Here is a 22360-nt window from a genome sequence, read left to right as displayed (position 1 = left end):
CATGAGCTGGTGGGGCCCATCCTTTTGCCCTCCCACCGCACTCTTTTTTTTTTTTTTATAATAATAACGATTATTTATTGGCTTAATATCTGAATTAGTCCCTCTACTTTTCCCTCTTTTCTCTTTGGTCCCTTACTCAGAAATGCACTCTACTAATCTCTCTATTCTTGAAAATGACCAAATTTAGTTCTTCTAGCCTTAATCTATTCTTATCTAGTCCCAAAAAGACGAAATGAAACCATTTCAAAAGTAAAGAGATTTATTTGAGAGCATTTTTAAGTAGAGGGACCAAAAGAGAAGAGAGAAAAATAGAGGGACCAATTCAGATATTATACTTTATTTATTCATAACTTATTATTTTTTAAAATAAAAATTTAAAAATACAACAAGAATCTCTTCGAGTCCTGTCGCTATTAGATGCGGGTCAGGGTGGGGGCCCACATCTCGCCGACATAGGATGCCACGTCATCGCGGGTATGATCAGGGTCCGTGACCTTGAGTACCTCGTTTAATTAACAACGTGATTAGTTTCTAAATCACGCTTTGACTAAACTAACACCTTCCGCACGAGGATGCCACGTGACCTGATTATATATATCTATATGCCCTCCGGTGGCAAGAGATTTACGTCTCTGCCATTTTGTGGGTTAGCTACATACAATATCTTCAACAAAACTAAGAAAAATTATCCACATTTACTTAAAAAAAAAAAATTATAAACTTAGGAGGTTTATATAAAAAAAAGTATTTTGTTGAAAATATTCAATTCTTATATTATTATATAACTTCATGTTCATGCAACATAATATTTGTAGTATTTTGATACGTGTGAAGTTTTTAAAAACTGGTAGGCGTGTCAATTAACATTTAACACGTGGCATTAACCAAGGGTAATTCCGTCTTTTACTGGGTGGGTGGTTGGCGTCAATGGGTATTTGTGGCGGTTAGGAGGACTAAATGAAACTTTTACCACGTCGCCAGAGTCGGCCCATTGCCATTTGTCAAAATACATTTTGTCAGGACATAAATGATAATTCCTTTGGATCTTTTTCTTCCACACACCTTAAATAAATTCAAATTATATTTATTTTTAGAATTACTTTTTTTAACATACATATATTATATACATATCTATATAAATATCAAATTATGCGTACACATCTATAAATATGAATTTTGTTAGAATATATTATAAATCTCTCATAAGATTTTTAGAATATATTATAAATCTCTCATAAGATTTTTACACAAAAAAAAAACAATTAAGTTTTATCTATATTTCTTTGATGAAACCAAATAAAAACTTAAGATATTCAAATTTAATCAGTGCATATTCAAAAATTTCAACAAATTTGTTTTTAATATAAATAAGTAAAATTAAAATTTCAACAAATTATAAGTTAACCTTTATTGAAAAATCTCAAAGTAAAAAGAAGGTAAAAATATCATGTTTAAAGCAGGAATGAGAACAACATGGTTTCAAATACACATATTTATAAGGGTATCCATGCAAATTGCTCATGAATATTGTTTTTATTCAGGTAAAAGCTGCGTTAAAGCTCGAAGTACAATTACTTATTACAACCTGGTTTTTTTGGAGGACTGAAATGCAAATATGGGAAATTATAGGGTCTGAGATGAAAAAAAGGAGTTCTTCGTTTATGGCTCTCTATCACTAGTATTATATTTCCCGCATTATTTTTCTCATCAATTTCAGGGCTTTGTCGGGAGGGAAATCCCCAATCGCCGTCCTAGGGTTCCAGCTACCTTGCCGGAGCTCCAACTCCTCCTCCTCCTCACTGGCGTTGCGCTTGGAGGTCGATTGATTGCCCCTTCTTGGCGTTGGTGCCGTTCTCCATCTCTGTCGTGTGGACGGGAGAGAATTGGCGGTGTCCGGTGCTGAGGAAGAGGTATGTGGTGCTGGGTGATGTGACACGGGCCGCGGAGGTGTCCAGAGGGCGTACGATGAAGGGGCCGGCGAGTGGGGGCGTTGCCGTGAATGCGGTAGAAGGTGAGTGAGTGATTGGGAGCTCATGGGGAGTGGGGAATGGAGAGGGGATGGGATTTGAGCATTGATGTTTTTATTTTTGTTTTACAGTAGGAGAGAGGAAGATGATAAACTCGGAGCTATGGCATGCGTGTGCTGGGCCGCTGGTGACGCTGCCGCCCGTGGGGAGCTTCGTGGTGTACTTCCCGCAGGGGCACAGCGAGCAGGTAATATTTGAGGGGTATTGCTTCCGAGCTGCTCCCAAACTCTAACCTTGTACTTAGTGTCCGTGATCATTGAGTTTTTCTTTCTTCTTGCTGTTCGGTGTTAAAATGCTCCAGAAGTGCTGGAACTTGGATTTTGTTTGATTTGTAAGCTTGTATTTCTTAAATTATGTATATTTACTTATTTAAATTCGAGGTGAAATTTTTGGTTCATCGTTTGTATCTTGGAATTTGGGAGTTGGAGTACGTGACTTGTATTTAAGAATGAAAATTTGTGATCTAATTGTTCGATGACAATTTTGATTTGCATGTCAATGGCTTTCTTTTGTGTGTGTGTGTGTGTGTGTTTGTGTTGTTGTTTTTCAATTGGAATATGCTGAAAACTATGTCTTTTTATTGTTATTTATCGCCTTTTAATAAATTTTGAGTTATTATTATTATTGTTTATTGTTTTGAGTTTTGACTTTTCAATGGCCGAGTTGGTTCACTATCATTTAGTCTCCTTTGGTTTTTGTTGATCCAAATTGATTAATGAGAACTGCAAACCAATAAGCTTAGCATATTTTGAGGACAAAGATCTGTAAACAGGCTTCTCAAGAGTTGCCATTTAGTGGGAAAAGACAAACGTTTCCAATGTACATCATTTTGTGGATATGGCTCAAGATTGAAATCTGCTGGCTTTATTTGTTGGAATCCCGTTCCCACAATTTTGTCCTGGATACAGCAGGGAATAATTCAGATTATTACAAAGCCAACAAACAGTCAGGAAGACTGTATTTTGCATTTCTTAAACACCTTTATTCCTATCCTGCTTGTCATTGCTATTAAAAGATGAATAATTCATAATTAAATACAGAAAATATATCTCAGTTGTTGTCCTAACTCACATTAATGACAAATTTCCATTCCAGGTTGCAGCTTCTATGCAGAAGGACATCGATGCTCACATTCCCAACTACCCAAATCTTCCCTCCAAGTTGATTTGTATTCTTCACAATGTTACTCTGCATGTATGATTTAGTTTCTTAATTGTTCTCATTTGATGTTAAAATAATATTTTGCTCTTAATAATTCATGCTTGCTTGTTTTGGCCAGGCGGATGTGGAGACAGATGAAGTGTATGCCCAGATGACACTCCAGCCAGTGAACATAGTAAGCAGTGGTTCTTTTACGTCTTTGTTTGTTTGAATTGAAAATACTATGCATTTTTCATCCTCTCATAATTTTTTGGACTAAATATTTTCTTATATTCTGATATTTGCTTGGATGTTCAATAAAAATCTGATGAGTTACTATGCGCAACCTTTAGCATAACTTGAAAAATGCTTTGCAGTAGAACTTGGATGTCTAATGTTGTTCACATTAGATTCATGTAAATCTTGATCGCATGAAAATACATTAAGCCAATGTGCCAATGTGTTGGTTTATTCTTAAAATGGTATGTTTATTTGCTTGTTTTCCATATTGAAATGTCTTATCTCTTCCTGGTTTTCTTCAGAGTGAGAAAGAACCATTCCTAGGAGCAGATCTTTCACTCAAACCAAATAAGCCACAGACAGATTTTTTCTGCAAAACTCTGACAGCAAGTGATACAAGCACCCATGGAGGTTTCTCTGTACCCCGTCGTGCGGCAGAAAAGATTTTCCCTCCTCTTGTAGGTTATTTTTGGTTTTTATGTCATCTTTTGTAACAAAATAAGGCATAATGGAGTTTCTTATACATTTTTCTGCACTATGTTAAGGATTTCAACATGCAGCCACCTGCTCAAGAGCTGCAAGCTAGAGATTTGCATGATAATGTATGGACGTTCCGGCATATCTACCGAGGCAAGTCAAATTGATATCCCTACTGGCAGTCATCTTAAAAGACTGGATGCCATCAATATAAGATCCTATTTGAAGCTAATATGATAATGCTATGTTATTTCAGTGTACTTGATGTTACATTAAGTTCACTTTTAAACCTAATATTTCTCAAGATTTTTCAATTTTAGCTGAATGACTTATTATTATATTATTGTTTCAATTCTTAATGAATGCTTTCTCATATTTTTGGTGTGTTGCAGAATAATTTATGTCCTTTTATTGCTGTGGTATCAGGTCAACCAAAACGGCACTTACTCACAACTGGCTGGAGCCTATTTGTCAGTGGAAAGAGGCTCTTTGCTGGTGACTCCGTCTTATTTATTAGGTATTATTAAAAGGATAATCTTCCAAATTGCTACTGGCCCAAAATGACACTTAAGTTCATCGCTGTTAGGGCATGCATAACTTATTTATCCAGCTTCTTACTCTAGTGACAGGCATTTTGTCTGACCATGAGCTTTTAACAAAAACATTTAGCTTAAATTCCATCTATTGTGCTATGTGAGCAGGGATGAAAAGCAGCAACTTCTCTTGGGAATTAGACGTGCTAACAGACAACCTAATAACATATCATCATCAGTTCTATCCAGTGATAGCATGCACATTGGAATTCTAGCTGCCGCTGCCCATGCAGCAGCCAATCAAAGTCCATTTACTGTATTTTACAATCCACGGTCAGTGTTTATCTATCATCTCCTATTTGAGATTTTGCTCTTCCACTGTATTCCCTCTGATTTTGAAGAAAGCAATCTCTGATTGATAATTTTAAGTTTTGCTCTGTTACATAATTCAAATTGACAAAAAACATTTATACAGGGCGAGCCCCTCTGAATTTGTTATTCCTTTAGCCAAGTATCAGAAGGCAGTTTACGGCAACCAAGTATCACTAGGCATGCGTTTCCGGATGATGTTTGAAACAGAAGAATCTGGAACAAGAAGGTGTGGTTTTGACAGTTCTCCCATTTTAACAAACCAAACAGAAGCCATAATATTGTTGAATTTGTTTTCTATATGTGCAGCCTTAACAATGTGTAACCATAATTTGTTTTATAAAGTATGAACCAACTGTATAGGACTTAAATGTCAGTTTAGTGTGTCCTAATGCAAACCTGCTCTCACATTCTCATCTGCTCGGGCGTCGAAGAACAAATTTTTCTATTTTTTGCTTGACTTTTGTTCATACATCATAGTGATTATTTTTGAAACATGTTTGGTCATTTTGGAAATGGATGTTTCTTCCTGCAGATACATGGGGACAATTACGGGTATTAGTGATCTAGATCCTGTTAGATGGAAAAACTCTCAGTGGCGAAATTTACAGGTAGGACAAATGAAGAATTTAATGGAAGTAACTTATGTAATATTCCATAGTTCATCACCTTCCAGATTGTTTTACACATTACATATTCTTAAACAGGTAGCATGGGATGAATCTGCAGCTGGTGAAAGGCGTAACAGAGTTTCTCTCTGGGATATTGAACCTGTAGCCGCCCCTTTTTTCATCTGCCCTCCACCATTTTTCAGATCTAAGCGCCCTAGGCAACCAGGAATGCCAGGTTAGCATTGGGGCACTCTAGTTCAGTTTACATCAGTATTACCAGTTCGGTAGATTCAGGATATGCTCTAAAGTTTTCTTTGTCAGTTCAGAAGGAAATTGTCTGGTGGGGAATGGCCTATAAGATTACTTTGATGCCCCTTGCTAATTCATCTAGAGAATGCTATATTAAAGTAACAAAAATCAGTTTGCAATTGTTCCTTTGGTGAAGTAATCATTTATCAATTATTTAAAAAGACTATTAAGAATAGTAGTATAGCAGGGTTTTGCTTTTAAATAAAGGCATCATTAGGTAAGGTCTTATCAGAAAACCGGTGCCGTCAGTGTGAGAGAGATTTAAAAAAATAAAATAAAAAAGAAATTGTTGATCATGTAATCATCTAGTTAAACGGGATTAAACTTTGCAGATGATGAGACATCGGAAATGGAAAATCTTTTCAAGAGAGCAATGCCTTGGTTGGGTGAGGAGATCTGCATTAAGGATCCACAAACACAGAATACAATAATGCCTGGTCTGAGTTTAGTTCAGTGGATGAACATGCAACAGAATCCATCATTTTCAAACCCAACCATGCAGCCTGACTATTTACGCTCGTTAACGGGACCTGTTGTTCAGAATTTTGGTGTTACTGACCTTTCAAGGCAGTTGGGCTTGCAGGCACAGCTGTTGCAGCAAAACAACATGCAGTTCAATGCCTCTAGGTTGCCTCAGCAAACCCAACAGGTAGATCAACTGTCAAAGATGCCACTTCCTGTAAACCAATTGAACTCTTTTACCAGGCAGCAGCAACAATTACAAGATATTAATGGTCAGCAGAAGCAACAATTAGTCTCTCAACCATTTCCCTTGAGTCAAACTGAGAGCAGCATGATACAATCACAGGTTATTGTCCAGACACAAGTGCAGCAGCAGGTGCCGCCCCCAGTGATTCAAGGTGGTCAGCCTATAAATACTAACCTCCAAAGTAACCAACTGCAGCAGCTTCAGCAACAACAGCAGCAGCTGCAACCACTGCAACAACTGCAGCTGCAACAGCTGCAGCAGCAGCAGCACCTACAGAAGCAACAACAACCACTACAGCTGCCACCGCAGCAGCAACAACAAAATAAGTTATCTGCTCAGCTACCCAATCAAGCCAATCACCAGTTACATCTACCTGATCAGATCCAACTACAGTTGCAGAAGCTCCAGCATCAACAGCAGCAGCAGCAGTCACAGAATTTGCTTTTATCACAACCCACTTTGCAACAGCCTCAAGTGCCTCAGCTGCAAGAGCAGCAAAGAGCACTACTGGAAACGCCACAGATGTTATCCAATCCAAATTCTGTTTTTCAGCAGCAAGCAATTCCTCAGCAGTTTCCAAAAGTTCCTCCTCTAAATGCACAATTTATTCAATCATCTCAGCAACAATCTCAACAGAAGCTTCAGCAACATCAAGGCTTATTGTCTGAGGTGCCAGGGACAGTTATTCCACCATCATCGACCAATCTACTCTCGACGGCTGGTAACACTTTGCTTGCAGCTGGTGGAGCACAATCTGCACTTACTGATGATGTTCCATCTTGCTCTACATCACCTTCTGCCAACAACTGTAATGTTCCTCAATCAGTATTGAATAGAATCCAACAAAGGAACACACCTACACCAGAGAAGACCCCTCCACCACCAGTTACAGTTCTGAATACTTGCTCTATTGATACTCTGGCAACAAGTCCTAAAGTCAGTAAGGATGTGCCTAAATTGAAGACCAATGTGAAGCCCTCCATGCCAATCCCAAAGCTACAAAATCCAGGGGGTGTTGCCCCACAAACATATTTACACAACACAGTGCAGATTGATTACTTAGATACAACCTCGTCTGCAACTTCTGCTTGTCTGTCTCAGACAGATGGATCCTTGCAACAATGCTTTCCACTTTCCTCCTATAATCACCCTTCAATATTCAGAGATGGAGCTCCTGATGGTGAACTCCAGGGCAGTGATCCTAGGAATAATGTACTATTTGGTGTTAACATTGATGGCCCGTTAGGAATGCCTCTGACTACTGACGCATTGCTAACAAACAACATTGATTCAGATAAGTTTCAAAATCATTTGTCAGGGAATGTGGTTGGCAACTACAGTGCTTCAAAAGATGCTCAACAGGAGCTATCATCATCTATGGTGTCTCAGTCATTTGGTGTTCCAGATATGGCGTTCAATTCCATTGATTCTACATTGAATGAGAATAGTTTCTTGAACAGAACTTCCTGGCCGCCGGCTCCCCAATATCAGCGAATGCGGACTTACACCAAGGTTTGATATTTCAGTTTTTACACTTCTGAATTAATAATGAAATCTTTTGGCTTATGGAGAATTTTATTTTTCATTGTCAAACATCCAAGAGTTAATTAATTTGTGATCTGATCTTTAAGAATGATGCAATGCCTTTAAATATGTGAATGCTGGAATCCCAACTAAAATGGCCTGGTGTGCAAAGTACCTAATGCCACTAGCAGATTGAAAAACTTGTTTTGCAGATTGTGTTTATGCTTCTTTTCCTTATAAATGTAATTGTTTTTTATTGCTTTATCATAGTTGCTAGCGTCACCAAATCCTTCATTTACGTATTTGCAGGTTTACAAGCGTGGAGCTGTAGGTAGATCAATAGATATCACTCGCTACTCAGGTTATGATGACCTGAAGCGTGACCTTGCTAGAATGTTCAGCATAGAGGGACAGCTAGAAGATCGGCAGAGGATAGGCTGGAAATTAGTATATGTGGATCATGAGAAGGATGTTCTGCTTGTTGGTGATGACCCTTGGGAGTAAGTGAAAACATCCTTAGCTTGTGAAAGTGTTTTGCTATCTAAGAACACATGCACTGTTTTTTTCCCTTTATATGCATGCATATGCGCTCACACACACACACACAGAGTCTGCAAAAAGAGGGCTTCTCTTTTGTTTTGTAGCATGTGCATAACAAATTGTCAGCATTTTAAAATTTTGCTGTATGAGTGTTTGGAAAACTAGAACTTAGTTGTAGTTCTCAAGAAAAAACAAGCAGGATTCCTTCGGAAAGTCTTGTGAAGATCATTAACAAATAACATCCAAATCTATTCTGCAGGGAGTTTGTAAGCTGCGTGCGATGCATCAGGATACTGTCCCCCCAAGAAGTCCAACAAATGAGTTTGGATGGTGATCTTGGAAACAACATACTCCCTAATCAGGCATGTAGCAGTTCAGATGGCGGAAATGCGTGGAGGGGTCAGTGTGATCAGAACTCCGGCGGCAACCCTTCTGCTGGATCATACGAATACTTGGAGTAACCTGATGCGATGATCGGCTACAAATTGATCTCATCAGGCTCCTTTTAGCAACGGCCTCGCGTACATGTAATCCATGTTCATGGCTCATGGCAATTGAGATAAATCCATCTCGGCGCAATGAAGTCCGACTGCCAAAGGATGCCTTGTTCCATAAATCTGGTAAGATTATTTAGCAACATGTAATTGTTTGTGATCATCCACATTGCCCATTGTTGATGGTTCAAGGTGGGCTGATCGCCAGCCTCCTTGCTGTCTTTAGTTTTACCAAGTTGACTAGTAAAAATCAAAAGCTCAAGAATTTTCTACTGTATATATCTCTTAATCCTATGAAGTCAACTCTCTAATGACACTGATTTAGCGTGTTTCCAGAATGTGAAAATGGCAAATGTTGCATGAAATATTTTATTGTGTGTTCTATTATAGTGTCAACAGGTGATTTACCTCACTGTTAATTGAACCTGTAATCAAATTGGCCGGTTATTATTTAAGCATATGTTAATCAAATATATTCTTTGTTTTGATGTAAATTATTAATCAACATTTAGCTTAATTAATGTTAATTGAAATAAATATTTTAATATTTAATTATTTTGAGTAATTAACTTTTAAAAAAGGGGTGTGTTAGGCAGTTGCCAAAGTCACCAGAGTTTTAAACTTTTATAGGATGAATAATTTAAGTAATGCATCCATGTTCAATTTGCCGAATTAACTAATGTGAGATTATTAATTCATGCCACAAGCAATCTGGTTGTCTAAAATTTGATCCTATGTTACGTATTATTTAAACCAGATAAGTTTTTACAGTGAATGTCCCTAATTAATCAATATGGAACTATTAGTTACTCAAATAAGTATTAGTTAATAAATGGCTTGTATCAAGCTCATCTTGATGTGTCCTGTAATAAGCATCATCTACGATAGTGCCGCCTATTTGATTAAACCTCATATGCAATTAGAGCTAGAAAAGAACGCTAGCATTGTCAATTAATCTTCCTAACATTGCAGTGTCATATGAGGAAAAATATTTTTTACTTGGAATGGGTTTCCCCACGTTTTGCATTATTCAACTATTCATCTAAATAACAGACAATGTACTGCAAGCCACTAACAAAGAATGGCATTATGAAATGTTCTGCGAATGGTTTCAATCTTTCTGATAATAAGATTCGTACGTAGAAACTCGCGTCTTTGTTTCAGGTTGTTCAAGGTCATTTGCAAACATTGTCGTCATTGCTAGGAAATCCTTCATGTGCAATTGCTTCCATACCTAATAGAAGATGAATGACAGGACACATAGAAGTATGAAAAAAATGATACTAATAAATAAATAAATAAGATGAGAATTTTGACCATACTTTCGACTAGCATTGGTTATACGGAATACATTGACTAAAGAAGCACAGGGTAAAATCTACACTCACCTCAAAGTCCCAGTCATCGTACAATTCAGGATCATCTTTGTTTCCCCACACATAGGTTTCCGCAAGTAATTTCTCTGAAGTATCCTGAGATTAATACTCCATTCAGTAGCATATAAAGTTCTACAAAGCCATAGATTTTAACCAGGGAATCTTCACTGTATGTAATAAGGAAAACGATGAAGTATAAGAAATGAGTTGGAAAAGTAAGTTAATGTGCACATACAGAGGTTAATATCACGAGGTAAAAATATTGCAACTAAATGAAAAACGAAATGCACCGGGAAACATCTTCACAATCTGGGTACAATCCTTAGGCATTAACTTTTAAATTCAGAAAGACGACAGAAAAGTTTTTAAATTGGTTCACTGCACAAACCGGTAGAATTGAAATGCTTACATGTAAATTTATCTCAACGGTGCGCCTCTCATACTCAACATCTTCAAATGTATCCAAGACATCTAACTCAACATCTGTTATTCCCAGGAGAACCTGAGGAATAGATAATCAAATCACAGGTAGATAAGGCACAAGCAGATCATACTATCACACCACAAGGAGCCTAATAGACAGCATGAAGAGAGACAATCCTTTTGCAAGAAGAGGCATAAAATGACAACCATAGCATTGTAACAATGAAATGTTCCAACAGCTGTTCCCAAACTAACAAACAAACTCTGTGGAAGTTCTTTGCCAAGCAATGAAAATTATGAGAGAAGTAGCAAATAATAATCTTAAAAGGAAATCCAACATTAAGTACTATTATCTTGGTGAACAACATCAAGTCACTCAGATTTTCAGAGATGCCATCACCAGTCAAAGAACTGGACTCATGAGATTACTATGGCAAATTAAAATGACGAGAAGAAAATTAGAAAACAGAGACTAGAATCAGTATCGACAGTCTTAATAATTAAAAAGTTCCAAGAAATAACTCTGCATTGAATTGCAGGGTCCCATGCTATGGATCCTTATAAATACTCCCTATGATTCTACATCCAACAATTCATGTGATATTAAAGTAACCAAATGCTATGTCTTAGTGTGCATTCAAGGGCAAAGAATGATTAAAGTCTATGTTGCAGATCAAGAAAAGCTCAAAAGGAACATGACATGATAAGGTTTTGCAAGCCCACAGTGATTGCAATATCTAACTTCCAGTCTAAAATTGCAATCCAAGTTCCATAATTCAGACGTGAACGGGTATCAAAAGCTCTAAGAAGCAATTCAAAGAACTAATTCTTAATCTGCTTTCTTTGGTGGATATGAAAAGTGAAAACCAAAGCAATAAGAAATATCAAGCACCACAATGGTAAAGGGAAATTGTGCTCACATATTCTTGGTGTGTACAAGCATTTCTAGCAATAGAAACTCCAAGAAAACAGTGAAAGCAGCAAAAACAGTTGTTTAAATAATCATTTTTCAAACTCATACTCTGAAGTAACAAGTGGAAAAACAAAATGAACTGCAAAATACAAACCTTGCCAGTAACCTTTCTATTTTCCACTGGAAGAATTGCAGGATAAACACGCCCCTTAATACTAAACCTGTGACTGCATCATGAAGATTTATGCATTTTTAATAACAATTAATTCAGTAACATAATCAATCAAAAGAAAGAAGCAAAGTAAGACAGAGGTCTAGGACTTCACAACAAAATAAAGCATTTCAACAAACACACAAAGGTGAAAACTTTCACAATTAAATCATCGCCATCACTCTACTGCAACAAGAAATTACAATCAATTTACCTAAAAATTGTGAGATCAGAGAACACCCAACAACAACATGGAAATCATAAAACACAAACAAAAAGAGCTAAAACAAATGATTGAATAATTTTTTAAAATTGCATTCATGAAAAGAATCCAATGGGATAACCATAACAAAAAGGAAGAGCTCACAAGCCAATGAGTGTGCCGTTACAGCAAAGAGGAACGCGCTTAAGGAGCACACGCACGACCTCGTCGGCGAGCAAGCTCCCATATACGAACACGTTGTGGCCTCCCGGCGACGAGGTCGTCGTCGACAACGCTGCAGCTACGGCACCACTCATCTATCCCTCTCTTCTCCCCCTCGTTCTCTATCTCCGTGGAGATCTTTCTAAAATGCAGCGTTTACTTGGTTTTTTCGCGTATAGACCCCTTTGTTTTTTAGAAATTATCTTAATTTTATAACTTAGTTTAATAAATAAATTTAAATTATTTATCGAAATTAATGTCATATCCATGCTAAAAATCACAAAATATTATTTATTTAAAAATAGAAATTAATTAATTTTTTATCTAAGGAAATTAGTTTCATGAATTCATGCTACAAAATTGTAAACCATAAAATATAACCCACTTAAATTTTATTCTTAAATTATATATATATATATATATATCTTAAAAAATAATAAATAAACCACTAATTCATTGAAAAAATTAGAAATAAAAGTACAAAAAAGAACAAATCAACAAATGAGGTCCAATCAGAAATAAAGAAATAAACAAAATAAAAAAAAAGAGAATAATAAAAAAATATAAAAAAAGACACTCAAATCAAAGAAACATAATCTAAGAAACGGAAATAGAGAAGTGCAACATTCGAAGGAATGATGTATATCGCACAATTATTATAATAATTATGTTTATATTATTTTAAAATGATTATGTTTATTGTATACTAGATATTTGATTAGTTTCGCATTCGTGAAAATGATCATAATAGAATTATATATTTAGAAAGTGTTTATTCAAATTTAATTATTCTTTAATTGAGGGACATGCTCGTAATTACAACAAATATCTCCGCCGCATTTTCTCATTTGGCGGGTTTATAATTTCCCCAAATTCTTTTATACAAAACCCTAACAAAGAATTCGAGGTCTAGGGTTTTCGAATCCCTCCTCCGTCTCCGTCGCGCCTCCCCAAGGTACTCTAATGCCATGAACTAACCCTAGTTTGTTATTCCCTGTTCTTTGAGGATCTGTTTTGAAACCCTAGTTTTGATGGAGTTTATTTGATTTTTCTCTTTACCTGCATTGCTTCCTAATTTTTCTGAGTTCTTGTAGTGAATCTGGACTTTTTTTTTTTTGTGCTGAATGATCTTGTTTCGGAACTATAAGGAGGTACTTTGAGATGAGAGTGCATGCCCAAACTTTGCATGTTGGATTTCATTGTTTGGTGGTGCGTGTGTTTTCATGGAGTCCATGCGTTTTTGTTTATCTTTCCCATTTACTGACTCCTTTGTTGTTGAGTTTTTGGTCACAGTTTTGGCACTGGCTTAGTTCATGTTTTATTATGTATTTGTGTGTTTTACAGACTTCGTGTTGATGTTGTCTTTTTTGTGAATTTAGTAGTTCTTTAGATTATGTTAGATTAGTCTTAGTTGTGCAGCTCCCATTGATTCAGCTTATTCTCTCATTCAAAGTTGCGTTATGTACAGTGTTCTGTTGTTTCTCTTTGGGCTCTGGCTGTATTGATGTATTTTTTGTGATTTTTCGGTGAAACTTGATGAGAGTTTTTTTTTTAAAAAAATTTAAATTAATTAGTTAATGTGATTTTTCCTTGTTATTTACTAAGTTTATTTGGCATAATCTGTCCATTTGCTTGTGGATGCGTTCTTGTTTTGGGATCTGTCTATCCTTGTGTTCATGGGTGCATGGTCCTTCTCTATATTACCATTCTTCTGTCTTGCTTTTGTGAGTTATTTTTATATTTGATCGTCTCAATGATTTGGTGTGCAATAATAACTATTTCACTTGTGATGACTATCGAAATCTGCTTATTATTCAGAATGAACACGTTTACTAATTTCCACATATATCTGAAGATACGCGTGGATCATCTTGGTCATTTCCGATTATAAAGTTTGGAGACCATTTCAGTCATTTGACCTTCTAGTTGCATTCCCTATGTTAGACATGGAAGAAAATACAAACCTAGGAAAGCGGAAGCAACCAGATGAAGATTCACAGAACAAATCTGGAGAGGCCAGTTCAGTTAACCCCACATCTAGCCCTAAACACCGGAGTGTTTCACGGACATGTGTTCATGAGGTTGCTGTCCCCAAGGACTATACTTCATCCAAAGATGAATCTATTTATGGTACCCTTGAAGATCCATCCTACAATGGCAAGATGGCCAAATCATACATGTTTGAGTTAGACCCTTTCCAATCCATTGCAGTTGCTTGCTTAGAAAGAAATGAATCTGTTTTAGTTTCTGCACACACCTCAGCTGGTAAGACTGCCGTTGCGGAGTATGCCATTGCAATGTCCTTTAGAGACAAGCAAAGAGTCATTTATACCTCCCCTTTAAAGGCTTTGAGCAACCAGAAGTACAGAGAGCTGAGCCAGGAGTTCTCAGATGTTGGGCTGATGACCGGTGATGTTACCCTTTCACCGAATGCTAGTTGCTTGGTCATGACAACAGAAATTCTCAGAGGAATGCTCTATAGGGGCTCAGAGGTCATAAAGGAGGTAGCATGGGTAATCTTTGATGAAATTCACTATATGAAGGATAGGGAGAGGGGGGTTGTATGGGAAGAAAGTATAATCTTCCTGCCTCCAGCTATTAAGATGGTATTTCTTTCTGCTACCATGTCAAATGCTACAGAATTTGCTGAGTGGATCTGTAATTTACATAAGCAGCCTTGCCATGTGGTCTACACAGACTTCAGGCCAACACCGTTGCAACACTATGTGTTTCCCATGGGTGGGGCTGGTCTATACTTAGTTGTGGATGAGAATGAGCAGTTTAAAGAGGGGAATTTTGCCAAATTGCAGGAGACATTCACAAAGCATAGGGGTAATGCATATGCTAATAGGAGTGGAGGCGGTAAAGCTTCTGGTAGGATTGCAAAAGGTGGGGCAGCTTCTTCTGGTTCAGATATCTACAAGATTGTGAAGGTATGATTTTCCTATGTTAGTCTGCCAATTTGTCAGGTTTAAGTCTAACATTTATATGCCATTCAAACCCCTTTGTTTACATGTCTGTATCTTTAGCTTAGGTTTACAGTTTACTCCCTGATATTTGTGATATTTTCATGCATATGATCAGGACAATGCTTACTATGGTTTAATTTATTACTGCAAGTGATCAAACTTAATAAGTTATTTCAAGCTATGCTCTTACTGCACTGGTTGCTTTTGCATCCACGGCTAAATTCTGCCCTATTTTGCTCAACAGCAGTTTGATCTTTACCTCATTTACTTTGTTAAAAGTCATTTATGGTTCAATGGAATTTCAACTAAGGCCAACCTGTAGTTGATGACATGTCCTTCAAACCTGCCTTGCTTTTGTGCAAATTGAATGCATCTCCATTGGCTGCTTGTGCTTGATTTGGAGGATCATGGTCTTAGTTAGGATACCATCACCTAGCAATTAGAATCTTGTTTATGCGTAAAGTGGATTATGCAAAGGATAATTAACCATCTTAAATTAAAGATCCTTTTGAAGGGTTTATTCCCTTTTATTATTTCGAGTTTTATCTTTTCTTGTTGTTTTACTGTTTATGCAATTTGCTTATTGTTAACCTGTGCCATTGACTGGACTACAGAGTGTGATAATGATTACAGTTGCCAATTATTATTTTTCTCAGTACTTATCATCTATCATCTCACATGGTGCTGTACTAACAGTGGCGTGGTATTGTAAATTCATATATTGATGCTAGGATACACCTTATCACTATGCGTCCCTCTTGTGGCTGTCACTAACCTACTTGTTTTTCTTGTTCAACTGATTTCATCTAATTGTTTATTTGCTTTCTTCTGAAACTGGGTTATGAATTATACAGGAGTTAACTGTTATATATGGCAATCTTGATTTGTCACACTTTTGCCTAATATTTTATACAGTTCTAATGGAGCCTGACCATGTATTTTTATATTCAGATGATCATGGAAAGGAAATTCCAGCCAGTAATTGTATTTAGCTTTAGTAGAAGGGAGTGTGAACAACATGCCATGTCCATGTCCAAGCTTGATTTCAATAACCAAGAAGAAAAGGAAGTTGTTGAACAGGTTTTTCAAAATGCGGTTCTTTGCTTGAGCGAAGAAGACAGATCTTTGCCTGCTATAGAATTGATGTTGCCCCTTCTTCAACGTGGTATAGCAGTTCATCATTCAGGACTTCTCCCAATAATAAAGGAATTGGTGGAGCTGCTCTTCCAAGAAGGCCTTGTCAAAGCCCTTTTTGCCACAGAAACAGTATAATCTTATTCTATCTTCTACCAGCCAATTTTGTTGTCATATTTTGTTTCTGTATTTTTCCTAGGGCCTTAGTCCTGTGCCCTTTAGGCTTAGATATAATGGTATTTTGATCTGAATTGAACTTAACAACATCAACAGAGCTCAATTATGCATATCTTTAGTTTTGATTAATAAAACTCACGTGCTCTACTGGAAAAGTAGATAATATCTATTATTTGCTGCATGATTTTTTGCTTTCTTATTTTGTTGCAGTTTGCAATGGGTTTAAATATGCCTGCCAAAACTGTTGTCTTCACATCTGTTAAAAAATGGGATGGTGACTCCCACCGTTACATTGGGTCTGGAGAATACATTCAGGTATATGGAGGAGCCTTGTAGTTGCTTTTTCTAAAGATGTATGCCCAAATCAACTTATACTGAATTTTTTCTGATGTTGCTACAATTTGACCTATATTTTTTTCTTGACATGTGTAAAGATGAGTGGAAGAGCTGGGCGTCGTGGTAAAGATGAAAGAGGCATATGCATTATAATGGTTGATGAGAAGGTATGATTACTCCAATATGAATGAACGTCTGTTCTAGATTTTTGTTACCTTTGTTGTAAGTATTATTTTACTTTGTGTTGTTGCTGGTGGCTTGGTATTTGAAATGTACTTTGTGCACTGCAAAATTAAATAGCAAACTAGCTCAAAGTACAACTTTATTTAAATCATTAAGTTCCTTGTTCTGTGTTAATGTGCTTTCTTGATCAGTATTTGTTGAAACATTTTTAGGGGTATAATTAACTTAAGGATTGCATTCAAAGTACTTCATAACAATGGGAAATGACTATTAATAAAACTCTTCCCTCTATCTTTTGTGAGGGAACCTCTTCTAAATTGAATGAATACATTAATATGTACCTTTTCTTCTCTGTCTCATCACCTACTTTCAATTTGTTTGTTGTAACATTTGAAGCAAAGGGAATGACAGGAAATATTGGAAGCTTCAGTTTTTTTCCATATATAATGTTCATATTTGTTAGCAATGTTTAATTTTGAATGTTCTTTCATGCACCATCAGAATGCCACTTTTGAGTCATGGAAGTTCTATTAATCTTGGAAGATAAAGTCATCTTTATTTTTTTCTGTTAGATGGAAATGAATGTTCTGAAGGACATGGTCCTGGGTAAACCTGCACCATTGGTCAGTACGTTTAGACTCAGCTACTACTCAATTCTTAATCTAATGAGCCGTGCTGAAGGCCAATTTACTGCGGAGCATGTCATCAAGAATTCATTCCACCAGTTTCAGTATGAGAAGGTCATGCACATACCAATCTTCTTAGTTGGCTGACCTTTTGTTTTATGTTAACTTCTCTTTATTTGATAAAGATCCTGCTCACACCAGGCATTGCCTGATATGGGGGAAAGAATTTCCAAGTTAGAAAAAGAAGTTGCTTTGCTTGATTCTTCAGGAGAGGTGATTTCCTTGATATGTGCATATATTAGACTCATTATCAACTATTTGCTTAATGCCATCTTCTGTTGTGCAGGCTGACCTCGCTGAGTATCATAAATTGGGACTTGAGATAGCACAACTTGAGAAGAAGATGATGTCTGAGCTTACTAGACCTGAGCGAGCTCTGTACTTTTTGGTACCTGGAAGGCTGGTATGTGAACATCCTGTGGGCATACTGTTCAACTTCTTTCTGTGTTGACTTAAATCCCCAGCTTACTTCTCTGTCTTACTTTTTCAATTTTATGTTTATATAATATTTGTTAGATACTTGATGGCTAAGTCAGGTTGTGCTTATCTTTTTTTGTAACAGTACCAAAATAAGAAATGGTTTTGGAAGCAAACTTTTCTATGTTTCTTTTGTTAGAACTGGGCCAGTTTGTTATTGAATTTATTTGCTCTTCATACAGCCGATGCTAGCTATGAGTGTTATGTATGGAAGAATCATTCCTTGTTCTCTTCAATCAATTTGCTTTAGCTCAAGGCTTTTCCAAATAATGCAGGTAAAAGTACGAGATGGGGGTACTGATTGGGGCTGGGGAGTTGTAGTTAATGTGGTGAAAAAGTCTCCACCAGCAGTTGGTTCAATGCCCCCAGCACTTGCGACTGCACGGACTGGCAGTTACATAGTGGATACTTTGCTGCACTGTTCTCCTGAATTAAATGAAAATGGCTCCCGTTCAAAGCCATGCCCACCTCGCCCAGGTGAAAAGGGCGAAATGCATGTGGTGAGTTGACGCCCATGGGAAACAACAATTTTATCAGGGTCAGTTCATGTTATTTTTTGTTCGGCAGATCAAGCTGTAACAAAAATTGGCACATGAACAGTGAGTGATATTTTTCAAACTTTATCAGGTTCCAGTGCCCTTGCCTCTTTTATCTGGTCTCAGTAGTATTAGAATTGCAATTCCTCCTGACCTCAGACCAGCTGAAGCAAGACAAACTGTACTCCTGGCCGTTCAGGAGCTTGGGAAACGCTATCCACAAGGGCTTCCAAAGTTGAATCCAGTGAAGGTATTTGTGCTTTTGGACCTTTTTTAACTTTTTTTAATTAGCAATATCTTCTTAGTGTAGTTTGAAAATAATGATTATGATCCTGAGACAGCTTTTGTATTAATTATTGCTTATAATTGGCTAATTTTTTTAGGACATGGGAATTGATGATCCAGAATTTATTTCCTTGATGGATGAAATTGAGGATGTTGAGCGAAAATTGTTAGCCCATCCACTTCATAAGGTTTATGCTAGTTGATGGATTAACACTTGTGCTTCCTTTTGGTTTTTTTTTTTTAATACTTACTGTTTGTGTCTGTAGTCTGGGCAAAGTGAACAGCAATTCAAATGGTTCCAAAGCAAAGCTGATATGAATCATGAAATCCAGCAGCTCAAGGCAAAAATGCGGGATTCACAGGTGACCAAGTTTTTCTTGTGTTCGTCTAGTTTTTTAACTTGTGATGTTTATGTAAACTAAGAACCAGTTGTTTTTGTAACCCATGGAAAGCGGGGCAAGTCTATTTGCCTGTATTTTGATTGCTGACTCTTGCAATTTATGGAAACAAGCATCTATGGACCTTTGGTTACTCGTCTTTTTACTTGGCAAGTGGGGGATCATGAATAATCTATAATTAGTGTGCCTTAATTTGATTACCTTCTGTCTCAAGTTTTGGCCTGAAAAGTTTGTCAGAGTTTTCTCTCCTTTAAACTCTGTTCAAACTAATTGGGTGATAGCTTCTGAGCTCTCCTGCAACTAAGTATTGTAGTGTGTAGGTTCCAGTGTGTCTGTTGATTGGTTAATGTTAGTGTTTAGAGTTGTGAAATATCTGCCACTCACAACTGAATCTTTGTGTTTTGCAGCTACAAAAATTTCGTAATGAACTAAAAAATAGATCACGAGTTTTGAAAATGCTTGGCCATATAGATGCTGATGGCGTTGTCCAACTTAAGGGACGTGCTGCATGTTTGATAGATACAGGGGATGAACTTCTTGTCACAGAGCTGATGTTCAATGGTGCATCTTCTGATCAATGCTCTTATTCTTGATGACTGTTATTGTGTGACATGCAAAGTTTTGGGTAGAGACATAATGAATCATTGTTATGATTAGGCACTTTTAATGACCTTGATCATCACCAAGTTGCTGCTCTAGCAAGTTGTTTCATTCCCGGCGATAAATCTAATGAACAAATACATCTAAGAATTGAGCTCGCAAAACCTCTACAACAACTTCAGGACAGCGCACGACGAATTGCAGAGGTTTGTTTGGTGTCTCTCAGTTTGAATGGGAAGCAATTGGATGCAACTACATTGAGAAGGCTTGTCTTCTATGTGCAGATTCAACGTGAATGCAAATTGGACATTAATGTGGATGAATATGTGGAGTCTACTGTGAGGCCATTCTTGATGGATGTCATATATTGCTGGTCAAAGGTTGGCATGACTTTTATGGATCAATATTTTACTATTTTGGAGATATGGTCTGATCATGATAGTTCTTTATGCTGTAACTGTTCTTTTGTTTCTTCTATTTAAGAACTATTAATTTTGACCTCTGTTGCTACTTACCCTTATTTAATGGTAAGTTTAAGTTTAGCACATTTTTACTGAGATTGCCACCAGCCGTTGCTATATTTACAATCTCAGTCATATCACATTTTTTTTTCTGCTCATAGTGTTACTTGTACAATAGCTAGTCTGTAATACCAATCTTTTGGCATTGCAGATGGTATGTTAGCGGCACACTAACTAGGGGTCTTAGACTCTTATGCAATTGGTGTCTTCTGCTATAGTTTTATGATCCCTTCTTATCAGGCTTTCAGTGATGCTTTTAAGTGTGTGTTTTTTTATTACTTGTTAGGTTCGACTTTTCTAGAAGTCTCAAATATTTAACCTTGCTTCATTTAAAGGGTTCAACATTTGCGGAGGTAATTGAAATGACCGACATTTTTGAGGGGAGCATCATACGCCATGCAAGACGACTGGATGAATTTCTTAACCAGGTAAAAGGCTTAGTTTATCCATGAACTTCTGTTGTGCCTACATGTTTGGTTACTTGGATTGTGGTATTACTCATAGATAGGTCAAATTATGTTTTCTCATGGGACCCATAAATAGGAACAGTAAAGATAAACATTCAAGGAATGAAATCAGGATTGCACACTGTCAATTGCATCAGATTTATACTGTTTGATATGATTTGCATCGGGAAAAGCTAACTGGCACCCATCATATTGGCAGCTTATTTATACTGAGAAATGTATCAGCATATTTAATAACCAGGCATGCATACAAGTCCTTGGAATAGTATATCAAGTGGTGTCTATAAACTAATTAATCTGCCTTCAATTACTACCAAGAACAAATATGAAATATGCTCGTTGAAATTGAAAATATAGTAGTACCAATGACATTGGCTGTCCCCTTTATTGGCCAAGACAATCTTTAGGTCACACCTTCTCATGAGCCAACCTTACAAATGTTTCTTATTTCCTATGATAAGCAAATCGCCTAGTATAATTCCGTAGTATCTTTGTGCATGAGTAGTTGTTCACTGTTTTCCCAGCTGCGTGCTGCTGCTCACGCTGTTGGAGAGGCTGATCTTGAGAAGAAGTTTGAAGCGGGCAGCGAGAGCCTCCGTCGAGGCATAATGTTTTCCAACTCCTTATATTTGTGAGTTTTAGCTTATCGGGTGCTAGATATGTGGCTGTTGTTCCAACCCAATGTGAATTTAGGTTCAAGCTCAAGAAATCCAACGTTCTAACGTTTACTTACGTTGGAGGTGCGCCTTCGCTTCTACTCCGCTCCACCTAATCCCTGAAGGTATGCCTTTGCGCCAAACAGGTTCAGTATTAGTATTACATGAGCTTTCTTCTAAAGGTTCTTCATCCACTAATCTCTTTTTGATATGTTGATGCTTTTGTTCTTGGTTCACCTCATATCGGACAGGCTTCACTGTTGTGCATCACCTTTGCATGATTTTGGCAGGATAAATATATTGGGCCTTTTTCTTTTCTTTTTGTTTTTTAATTAACTTATGCTTATGTGTGGCCAGGATTTTAATATTATGCTCATATGTGATATTATAAGTGCATTCAATTTTAGTTTCTGCTTGGTAATGAGTCACAGCTTAATGATAGAAGTATAATCAGTAATTCAATGGACATCCAACAGAGTTTACAGAGCAGGGTAAAACAGAAAATAAAAACTAGTAAATATGATACACCATGATTTTCTTTTAAGAGCATGCTTTCATTACCCGGGGCTCATCAGTTTTTATTTGTGATCCAACCAACAGTGGAGTTTTACCGGG

General features: G+C 36.9%; 3 protein-coding genes across 7 annotated transcripts; 2 read left to right on the top strand and 1 right to left on the bottom strand.

Annotated features, from left to right (window-relative positions):
- Positions 1-1687: 1687 nt before the first annotated feature.
- On the top strand, positions 1688-9357 carry LOC120256623 (auxin response factor 19-like). Its single transcript, XM_039264288.1, has 14 exons — positions 1688-2011; positions 2099-2214; positions 3123-3221; positions 3307-3363; positions 3710-3865; positions 3953-4037; positions 4311-4401; positions 4586-4750; positions 4893-5015; positions 5322-5397; positions 5494-5632; positions 6039-7927; positions 8249-8439; positions 8739-9357. Exons 1-14 carry the CDS (start codon positions 1966-1968, stop codon positions 8938-8940), a joined length of 3435 nt encoding a protein of 1144 aa, XP_039120222.1. The 5' UTR covers positions 1688-1965; the 3' UTR covers positions 8941-9357.
- Positions 9358-9899: 542 nt separating this feature from the next.
- On the bottom strand, positions 9900-12460 carry LOC120256626 (AIG2-like protein D). Its single transcript, XM_039264292.1, has 5 exons — positions 12264-12460; positions 11840-11912; positions 10759-10851; positions 10362-10445; positions 9900-10207 (listed from the first exon to the last, which is right to left on the bottom strand). The coding sequence occupies exons 1-5, from the start codon at positions 12413-12415 to the stop codon at positions 10085-10087; spliced, it is 525 nt and encodes a 174-aa protein (XP_039120226.1). The 5' UTR covers positions 12416-12460; the 3' UTR covers positions 9900-10084.
- A 728-nt stretch (positions 12461-13188) lies between these two features.
- LOC120256631 (DExH-box ATP-dependent RNA helicase DExH10) lies at positions 13189-22141 on the top strand. Of its 5 annotated transcripts, XR_005535371.1 has the most exons (18): positions 13189-13275; positions 14139-15253; positions 16241-16555; positions 16811-16915; positions 17035-17103; positions 17692-17859; positions 17947-18018; positions 18092-18208; positions 18558-18782; positions 18910-19068; positions 19202-19291; positions 19370-19465; positions 19909-20062; positions 20159-20307; positions 20386-20481; positions 20958-21050; positions 21614-21870; positions 21997-22141. XR_005535371.1 is itself a non-coding variant. In XM_039264297.1 (17 exons), exons 2-17 carry the CDS (start codon positions 14258-14260, stop codon positions 21722-21724), a joined length of 3015 nt encoding a protein of 1004 aa, XP_039120231.1. In that variant the 5' UTR covers positions 13189-13275; positions 14176-14257; the 3' UTR covers positions 21725-22141. The 5 variants fall into 5 exon arrangements, 4 of the variants coding, with proteins under 4 accessions (XP_039120231.1, XP_039120230.1, XP_039120233.1 ...); XM_039264297.1 differs by having other exon boundaries at positions 14176-15253; positions 21614-22141; XM_039264296.1 differs by having other exon boundaries at positions 21614-22141.
- The last annotated feature ends 219 nt before the right edge of the window (positions 22142-22360 follow it).

The sequence above is a fragment of the Dioscorea cayenensis genome, unplaced genomic scaffold, assembly GCF_009730915.1.
Source record: "Dioscorea cayenensis subsp. rotundata cultivar TDr96_F1 unplaced genomic scaffold, TDr96_F1_v2_PseudoChromosome.rev07_lg8_w22 25.fasta BLBR01001548.1, whole genome shotgun sequence".
NCBI classification, from domain to species: Eukaryota; Viridiplantae; Streptophyta; class Magnoliopsida; order Dioscoreales; family Dioscoreaceae; genus Dioscorea; species Dioscorea cayenensis.
This window is presented reverse-complemented; position numbering and strand designations above follow the sequence as displayed.